General features: G+C 42.5%; 4 protein-coding genes across 7 annotated transcripts; 2 read left to right on the top strand and 2 right to left on the bottom strand.

Annotated features, from left to right (window-relative positions):
* Nucleotides 1–1,567: 1,567 nt before the first annotated feature.
* On the top strand, nt 1,568–2,477 carry LOC104822174 (pectinesterase inhibitor). The gene is made up of 2 exons (XM_010553320.1): nt 1,568–1,976; nt 2,076–2,477. Exons 1-2 carry the CDS (start codon nt 1,726–1,728, stop codon nt 2,368–2,370), a joined length of 546 nt encoding a protein of 181 aa, XP_010551622.1. The 5' UTR covers nt 1,568–1,725; the 3' UTR covers nt 2,371–2,477.
* A 116-nt stretch (nt 2,478–2,593) lies between these two features.
* On the bottom strand, nt 2,594–3,853 carry LOC104822173 (probable 3-hydroxyisobutyrate dehydrogenase-like 2, mitochondrial). Its single transcript, XM_010553319.2, has one exon. It carries the CDS (start codon nt 3,670–3,672, stop codon nt 2,770–2,772), a length of 903 nt encoding a protein of 300 aa, XP_010551621.1. The 5' UTR covers nt 3,673–3,853; the 3' UTR covers nt 2,594–2,769.
* Nucleotides 3,854–3,916: 63 nt separating this feature from the next.
* Nucleotides 3,917–5,587, top strand: LOC104822171 (3-ketoacyl-CoA synthase 7). The gene has a single exon (XM_010553314.2). It carries the CDS (start codon nt 4,189–4,191, stop codon nt 5,560–5,562), a length of 1,374 nt encoding a protein of 457 aa, XP_010551616.1. The 5' UTR covers nt 3,917–4,188; the 3' UTR covers nt 5,563–5,587.
* Nucleotides 5,588–5,589: 2 nt separating this feature from the next.
* Nucleotides 5,590–8,408, bottom strand: LOC104822172 (uncharacterized PKHD-type hydroxylase At1g22950). Of its 4 annotated transcripts, XM_010553316.2 has the most exons (10): nt 7,972–8,406; nt 7,844–7,891; nt 7,586–7,762; nt 7,356–7,506; nt 7,177–7,263; nt 6,775–6,899; nt 6,390–6,508; nt 6,101–6,212; nt 5,939–6,009; nt 5,590–5,855 (listed from the first exon to the last, which is right to left on the bottom strand). In XM_010553316.2, exons 1-9 carry the CDS (start codon nt 8,242–8,244, stop codon nt 5,959–5,961), a joined length of 1,143 nt encoding a protein of 380 aa, XP_010551618.1. In that variant the 5' UTR covers nt 8,245–8,406; the 3' UTR covers nt 5,590–5,855; nt 5,939–5,958. The 4 variants fall into 4 exon arrangements, 3 of the variants coding, with proteins under 3 accessions (XP_010551618.1, XP_010551619.1, XP_010551617.1); XM_010553317.1 differs by lacking the exon at nt 5,939–6,009 and having other exon boundaries at nt 5,792–5,884; nt 6,073–6,212; nt 7,972–8,407; XR_773144.2 differs by having other exon boundaries at nt 5,849–6,009; nt 6,390–6,471; nt 7,972–8,408.
* Between the last annotated feature and the right edge of the window lie 321 nt (nt 8,409–8,729).

The raw sequence follows: 8,729 nt of genomic DNA, 5'->3' as shown, positions 1-8,729 counted from the left end.
AACCCTAAACCCTAACCCCTAACCCCTAACCCCTAACCCCTAACCCCTAAACCCTAAACTCTAAACCCTAAACCCCACATGCGAAATTATGTGGCTCAAAGCATTACTTCAAGACCTCGGCATTTCCATCAATCAACCGATCGTACTTCATTGTGACAGTCATGCCGCCATGCACATTGCTCAAAATCCCATGTTTCATGAACGGACCAAGCATATTGAAGTCGATTGCCACTTCATTCGTGAAAAGATATCACAAGGGATCATCTTCACGTCTTACACAAAGAGCATTGATCAATTGGTCGATATTTTCACAAAAGCATCTAACGTCAAAGGGTTCATCAATTCTCTTTCCAAGATTGGTGTCGTCGATCTCCCCGAACCAATCTTGAGGGGGAATGTTGAACCAAATGTCTTTCATGACCAACCACGAAAGAAATGTGACGAGCAAGCCCAAATGGTGATGATGGGATACACACACGTACATGGGCCTGAGTATGGGCTGATTGATGAATTGCATGGAGTGATTTGGGATCAATATCGACACATAAATCTGCAATCTTGGTGTCTGAAGACAGAGGAGATATTCTCCTTTCCTTTTCTATCTTCACAGAGGTAGCTTGATTCGCTTTCCTTGTCTTATGATTCTCATATCACTATTGTCTCCCTTTTAAAAGGTCTGTAATGGTTTGTCTGCATTATCAACCAATAACGGAGATGTCATCTCCAGTATTCTTCTTGAAATCTGTAGCTTGTCTGATTCTCTAAAGCTTTCTCACACAAACTCCATTTATACTTTCTCAAATTCTTTCAGATGTATGTTGTTTTTAGGGGTTTTACCATCAGCTGGTAAAGTTTGTAAGCTTGTAATGTGGATCATAGATCTTGGACAATGTACTATCATTTTTTAGTAATACATACCAAATTAAACAAAAAATGATTAGTGTTTAGGATATTTGGACATTAACTAAGTCATCATGTCAATTTTAATTTTAGAAGCGTGGATTACGAAATAAACACAAAAAAATTCCAAACATACACTCAGATAGATACCCTCTCTCTCACGGGAGGCGACCTTCACGACCGATCACCGGCCTGAAGCCGAGTTCTTGCTTCGACAGAGAAGAACTCCTCCCAACGTTTGGCTGAAACTGCCGAGTTCTCTCACATAAACCGAGATCAATAGTAAACACATTCGGTGGTCGAAGAATTGGGAGCGAAGTGGGCTGATCTGATAACCCGGCCCATGTTTTTTCCTTTTTTGTTTCTGTTTACTCACAAAAAATTAATTGAGGAAGAATCCTATGAATTTGTTCCGTATGCACAAGAAATTGTAATGACTCCCATTATAAAGTAATCACGTCTCAAAAGCATGCTTTTCGTGGTAGAAGAAGTCATCTTTACGTCTCAAAACCATCCCCACTTAATAAACTCCATCTCCTGCTGGTTGTTTTTTTTTTACATTTTAAGGATGATTCTTTCCATTCAGACTCTAATTCATCCCGTTAAATGTAGAGTTATGAACACATTAAATCCATCAATGCGAAAACAAATTTCTCACCAACCACGTCTGAAGTGTATGTTTGGCACAAAATCTAAAATTAAAGCTGAGAGATTATATAGCAGCTTTATACACTAGCCGTGGTAGGTAGGCATTACACAACAAAGACCACCACTGCCCGAAAACCAAAACACAAAACAAAACAAAGAAGAGAAAAATAAAAGGATATGGCTTGTCATCTTCGTATGAACAGAAAACTTGTGTTTATATCACTTCTCATAATCTCTCCGATCTCAGTTAAAGAGTTGGGAGCCAGAGCGGACGAGCAGCTGATGATAAAAGAGTGCCACAATGCCAACGTCCCGACCACATGCATGCAATGTCTGAAATCAGACCCGACTTCCCCCCAAGCTGACCCTGTAGGAATTGCCAGAATCATCGTCAAATGTCTCCAAACTAACCTCGACGTCCTGTCCATGTATATACACGTCTTACAACGGAAACAGTAGAAAATATGTTGGATTAATTCTTTTCTTTTGAATTAAATACTCACGAGACATATATGGATTGTGCATAGGAACATAACGAGCATAGCTTCGAAAGAAGGAGAGGGAGGGATAAAGGCAGCATTGGAAGAGTGCAACAAGCAATTCCCAGAGACGAGGAAGGATCTGTCGGAGGCCGACAATGGTCTGAAGGAGGGAAAGTACGACGAAGCAGCACATTCCATAATTGAGGGGATACAGAATCCAGTGACCTGCCAGACTACTCTTCAAAAACTACAGTTCCAAGGTTCACCCGAAGTTTATTACTACATCAATCTCTTAAAGGAACTCGCCGATGCTGCTATGAGGATCATCGACCGTCTCTAAGTCCCATTTTCTTTTTCTTTTCCTGGTATTCGCAGTCCCTCTAATTAATTATGGTAATCGTATCATTTAAATAAAAAAATAAATATTCTCTTTCGTTTGTGGCTCTATTCATGTGTGTTTTGTTTGGATTACCCACGATCATAGCATAATGCTTCGTACTTATGTTGACAAAATTTAATGTTTTAATAACAAGGAGACCGAAATTTTGTTTGATTTTAAATTGAATATTACGAGAAGGAAGAGAAGTGATGTGTTAATGTGTTGTATCTGTTCATAAATTCATAATGCATCACGAATATCACATATGGATATTAACTGAAATAGAAATCTATGGTTTATTTGCGAATGGAATGACTGACGTTTCAGTAGTCCAATTTAGGATATTGTAACATGAATCCGTTAAGGAAGGGCATTAAGCCTCCTAACAACAGAGACGATGGCATGAAAACCGAGCTTCCCATCTCCATTAGCAACCATCCCAGAGAAGAGAAGCTTGTTGAGAGCAGCTCCAGGCAGCGCCACGTCCCCTTGAGCCACCGCCATTCCCAGATCCTTCGCCATATACTCTGCAAACGCTGTCGGTATGTAATCCCTCTCCGCCATCTTCTCCCCGAAAAGCCGCATGATGGTGGAGCCTGCGCCGCCTCCCTTCACTGCCTCCAGCCATCTCAACGGATCAAGACCAGCCTTCTCGGCGAACACAAGCCCTTCCCCAACTCCAACCAGGTTGCTTCCCACGGCGATCTGATTCCCTATCTTACAACTCTGCCCATTTCCCGCTCCTCCCATACACCTCACCTTTCCCATTATGTTCATCACCGGAGACAGCCACTCGACGACCTCGGCGTCTCCGCCGGCGAATATTGCCAGCGTCCCCTCGCGGGCCCCAACGTCCGCTCCGGACACAGGCGCATCCACCGCCCAGCACTCCCTCCGCTTCGCATCCGTGTATATCTCACGCGCCAACCCTGGTTGGCTGCTAGTCATATCTACAGTTACTCCCCCTGGTTTGAGCCCAGAGAGGACGCCGGCGGGGCCGAGAATCAGCGATCGGACATCCTCGGAATTGCCGACCATTGTGAAGACGATGTCGCTTGTCTCGGCTAGCTCCTCGGGACTAGTGGCAGTTAGAGCTCCCTTGGACTGCAGATCCAACGATTTGAGAGGGTTGCGTGCATAGACGGTGACGCAGTAGCCCGCGGCAAGGAGACGAGAGGCCATGGCGGACCCCATTATGCCGATGCCGATCCATCCGATTCGAGTCAACGATGGACTTATGGCTTTTGGGTATGGAGTCTTCATTTTTGTCCGAACCTGAAGCTGACGGGAAGGGTGCACCCGAGACAGGCGATAGGAACGAGACGTGCCACGTTTGGTTACTTCCACCTTTTATTTTCGTTTTTGGCCTAATTACAATGGGATATTATTTAGCTTGGTTTATTCGAATATTTTATCGGACGGATCTCCAGTCTCTAATAGAGGTATTATAAATTGTTTTGTTGCCCCGTATGAATCAAAAAAGCGTTTTGGCGTTCCATGTAGCAAGAAAGGGGGGGGGGGATCAGAGAAAAGCATCCATAAAAATACATTTCATCCTTTCTCGCTCAGCTTGTCTAGACCTAAAACACTACACATTGCAGCTGAAGTCGGCTCAACATGATAAGAAATTCTAGCGGTTTAATGAAGAAACACGTATTGCTCTCCCCCTAAAATAATGCAATTGAACGGCAAAGACCAACATGCATACCCTGTGATGAAACAAACTAGGTTCTTTTCTGGTAACAATAGTCTTGGCCATTTTCCACTTGTTAACTTTGTATGACAAGAACCCTCTCCATTAGCTTGGAGAAAATGGAATTGTTCCTTTTCATTTACGAGTCCCTCTCCAGTTCTGCTCACTATCTGGCAACATCGGTCTCCATCGTCATCATCATCGTCATACTTGTCTACTACTTTTCCAGGCCAAGATGCACATACCTTATTGATTTCTCATGTTACCAGCCACCAGACTACTTGCGGGTTCCAATCCCTAATTTCATCGAGCATCTCGAGATAAGTGGCGTATTTGGTAGAGAAAGCCTTGATCTCCAACGAAAAGTTTTAGAACGGTCAGGGATTGGGGACGAGGCATGCGTGCCTGTGTCAGTGCATGAGATTCCACCAGACTCTTCTTTCTCTGCAGCCACAGCAGAGACTCAAGAAATCCTCTTCACAGTAGTCAAAGACCTCCTCTCAAAACACAGGATAGATCCAGCGAGCATTGACATCATTGTGTCAAATTGTAGCCTATTTTGTCCCACGCCATCCATAACGTCCATGATCATAAACAGGTTTGGTCTCAGGAGGGATATAAAAAGTTTCAGTCTGAGCGGGATGGGCTGCAGTGCGGGGCTTCTGTCAATAAATCTAGTGAGAGATCTTCTCAAGGTACACTGTAACTCGTTGGCTCTAGTGCTGAGCATGGAAGCCGTGAGTCCAAACGGTTACAAAGGTAAATCTAAGCCAATGCTCATTGCTAACACCATCTTCAGAATGGGAGGAGCAGCCATTCTTCTCTCAAACAGGAAGCAGGATAAGCATAGCGCAAAATACAAGCTCAAACACCTTGTTAGGACTCACTTGGGATCTGACAATGAGTCATATGAGAGTGTAATGCAACAAAACGATGAAGAAGGGCGAGTTGGGGTGTCATTGTCCAAGCAACTTGTGATGGTAGCATCAAGGGCATTGAAGATCAATGTAATGGAGTTAGGCCCTCGTGTGCTACCCTACCCAGAACAGCTCAAATACATGGGTTCATTGATCCCTAGAAGATGGGGACGGGCAAGGACATACATGCCCAACTTCAAGAAAGCTTTTCAACATTTCTGTATACACGCAGGGGGGAGGGCAATAATTGAGGGCGTGGAAAAGCATCTCAAGCTGGGCAAGGAAGATGGAGAAGCGTCAAGGATGACATTATATAGGTACGGGAACACATCATCATCTTCACTCTGGTATGAGCTCCAATATCTGGAGGCTAAAGCCAGAGTGAAAAGGGGAGATACAATATGGCAGATAGGGTTTGGAAGTGGCTTCAAGGCTAACAGTGCTGTCTGGCAGTGCATTTCGGAGCTCAATCCAAAAGACAGGAATGCATGGTCTGACCGAATCCATCTGTATCCGGTTCGTGGAGATGCTCAAGTGCCTTAAAAAGACAAGCTGCTTTTCCAACATCGGCTCTCAACAGTAGTAGGCCAGTTTCTCCATTCCTTTTCATCCATTCTGGTTGTTATCTGGGTTGAGTGTAAACCACATGCCTTTTTCCTTCTTTTGATGCTGGGTGAAGCTTCCACAGGTACTCTTAGCTGATTCATGCATTTTACTTGATGAACTTCCTGCATTATCAGCTTCTCAGGAGATGATGCTTTAGTTCTCTGTGTAAAAGGAAAATCTGGCATTTGTCTGTCTTTCGTGCACCCTCAGAAACTTATTGGCATTGCAATCTGAAATAGGAATTAGGACAAACGTCCCCCTTCACAAGTAAAAATTTACAACAACCATTAATCCTAAAATTGAATTTGCTGACCTCTGCCGCAGAGATAAATTTTATTTTGATAAAAGTTCAAAAGCAGACTTCTCTCCTCTCTTCAGCAATACCTAACAAACAGCCAGAAAACCAAAAGAATGATATCATTTCTCAGTAAAAGTTTGGTAGCCAACCTTCTATGATGCTCCAGCAGTATTATACCTGCTTAGTTGCATCAATTGACAACCTTTGCTTTTTCCTTTTCTCATGCCTACATTCCCCACACCAGCTTGAGAAATCCCTTTGGTAATGTCTCAGCTCTCGAAAAGTAGAACTGAAAGAAACCAAAGACAAAATTGAGATAAGAAGAGAAAGCAACAATCTCCAATGACTAAAGTCTGGGAGGCCGCACTCAGCAACCCTTAAGGCAAATCAAGAAAAAGATGCAGAATGGAGCCGATGCAGAGTGCACAATTTTAGAAACTATTTACGCAGATGCTGAAAGCCATACCTTCTGCACCACAAAATCAAGTTGACACGATGACCAGCAGTTGTGGCTCTAGCACCATGGCGGTGACGTCCATGATGAAGAACTGCATGTCCAGGCACATGAGAGTAATCAAAAATTTCCTACGGGGGCAAATTCGGCAGAATGCGCCTTCTGTTAGTTGTGGAGATTACAATCAAACAAACACATGTTTACTAACACGATTTGAACTTTTAGCTCGTCCAGATCAATAGAATTACGGCTACAAGAACAATCAGTGTGCAGGTAGGTAAAAAGTAGAGTTCAAATACCAACAAAAACTGTGGAAAAAATGGCTGTGGTTAAGATAAAACCACCAGATGCATATTTGTCTACAACACAGCCTGATTTCAAGTTAACAAATAAATACCTCTTCACGGCTTTCTGTATTCACATGATCATCGCACCGTACACCTCGAAGGTATAACTCACCACCGGAATATTGTCTACCCAGGCAGACATTCAAAGTAACCTCTGAATCATCCACATGGAATCCTGGTACCAAGAAGCCAGTTAGATGTTTCACGGTAACTAAACCATCAGATAAACACCTTTAAGAGGGGAGAAAAAGACAGGAAAGAGATCAGCAGAATTTCTAGATGAGAAGACTTAACCATACAGTATTGCTGATGTCACGAGATTAAGCTAACAAAACAACTATTAGGAAAAAGAGGTTCGAAAGAAGTATTTTGAGAACTTTTTTACTCCTATTTCCCAAATTATATAAAATATAACAAGTAAAGAGTTATAGAACAAAAAAAGAAGTGCCTACCAAGCTCAACATCCCTATCTTTTCCATATTCGACAATAAAACCATGATGAGAATCCAGAGCAGATCCACAGACTTCGGGGAACAAAACTGACAAGAGATTAGAAACCAGAAACATGAGCATGGTATATGGAATAAACTTATGACAATGTGGAAATTAGCAATCACGATTAGACTATTGCCTTGAGACATAGGATTTATGAAGTTCTCAACCAACTTGGCAAGCATGTTTTCCAGACCAAAATCGTCAAGGACGACACCAAATTTATTCATTGTATTGGGCCGCATAATGGTGGCTCTTGATTCGTGTACCCACCTCTCGAAGTTTTCAACCTAAGCAGTCAAAACCTGATTAGAAGACAATAAGAGCGGATAACAAAACAAAAAGGATAATAAGGCGGTAGATACGTACCTCAGCCAACAGCAATTCACAAAAACGTGGCTGAAGCATTTCAAACGTGAAAATCCCAGGAGAGGGTTCCACCATTATGCTCCGATAACTCTGCTCCGTCTTCCGGTTCATAGCTCTAAGAAATGATGGCAAGAAAAAACTGGTAGGGTCGAGAGCATAGATCTCCCCATGCAGGCGCTACAATGAATGAGGAAGCCAACGGAGTTCAACAATAGTTGAATCGTTAAAGGGCAACTGAGATGTGATGGGACGCGGTACCTGGTAAGAAGCAAGGATGTTCTGCCTGTATTCTCTATGTCTCTGAAGCTGAATCCGGAGAAGAAGAAAAACAGGTCAGATAAAATCAATTAAGGGAGCATAAGAAAGGAAAGGAAGAGGAGAGATACTCGGATTCGGTCGGAGTCGGAGGAGTATCTGAGAAGAAGATCCCTCATGAAACAAGCTTTCTGAAGGCGAGAGCAACCGAGAAATGAATCCGGCAAGTAGCGCTCGAGAGAACTGAACAACATCGGACTGAACTCCAAATGCAGATCGTCATAGTTGTCCGGCTCAAGCTCTACGTTGGGGTGTCTCCTCAGCTTATGGCTGCCATCGTCAGCCCGCGGTTGCTGTTCGGACTGCTTGGCCTGATATTCAAGAGCCATACGGTGATTGCACATTCAGGAGCGATCCCGATTAGCTGAAGCAGGTGACGAAGAGAGTGGTTTGCGTGGGGGGTTAGGGTTTTGTGGACTTGTTTTCTTTTCCAGCTTTTCGTTGTGCCTAAAACAAAATCACGGAGCGAATCGGATAACCGGCATCTCCAGGTTCCAAATTAGGACGGAGACACTGTGGATTAAGTGGTGGGTTTTGTGTAGTTGAGGCCCGCCCGCCCACTGCTACTCACCCATATAATTTTTTTCATACCAATTAAATTTTGTATTTAGTATAATTAATCTCGAATTTTTTAAAAATTTACAGAAACATCTACCAATTCAAACATCATTATAATTATGATACATCATTATTTAAAAAAAATTAAATTAAATAATTTATTTAAATTAATATATACATATAAATTTACATATACACAATTAAAAATAAAATTATGTATAATTAATAAAACATATATACACATAATTACAATATATATCTATATATCTCA

Source organism: Tarenaya hassleriana, unplaced genomic scaffold (genome assembly GCF_000463585.1).
Source record: "Tarenaya hassleriana unplaced genomic scaffold, ASM46358v1 Cleome35, whole genome shotgun sequence".
Lineage (NCBI taxonomy): Eukaryota > Viridiplantae > Streptophyta > Magnoliopsida > Brassicales > Cleomaceae > Tarenaya > Tarenaya hassleriana.
This window is presented reverse-complemented; position numbering and strand designations above follow the sequence as displayed.

Coding starts and splice junctions, on each gene's coding strand:
- LOC104822173 (XM_010553319.2), bottom strand. CDS start 3,672: ATGAAGACTCCATACCCAAAAGCCATAAGTCCATCGTTGACTCGAATC.
- LOC104822174 (XM_010553320.1), top strand. CDS start 1,726: ATGGCTTGTCATCTTCGTATGAACAGAAAACTTGTGTTTATATCACTT. Junction 1,977..2,075: donor AACCTCGACGTCCTGTCCAT/GTATATACACGT, acceptor GATTGTGCATAG/GAACATAACGAGCATAGCTT.
- LOC104822171 (XM_010553314.2), top strand. CDS start 4,189: ATGACAAGAACCCTCTCCATTAGCTTGGAGAAAATGGAATTGTTCCTT.
- LOC104822172 (XM_010553316.2), bottom strand. CDS start 8,244: ATGTGCAATCACCGTATGGCTCTTGAATATCAGGCCAAGCAGTCCGAA. Junction 7,763..7,843: donor ACATCCTTGCTTCTTACCAG/GTACCGCGTCCC, acceptor CATTCATTGTAG/CGCCTGCATGGGGAGATCTA. Junction 7,264..7,355: donor CATAAATCCTATGTCTCAAG/GCAATAGTCTAA, acceptor ATCTCTTGTCAG/TTTTGTTCCCCGAAGTCTGT.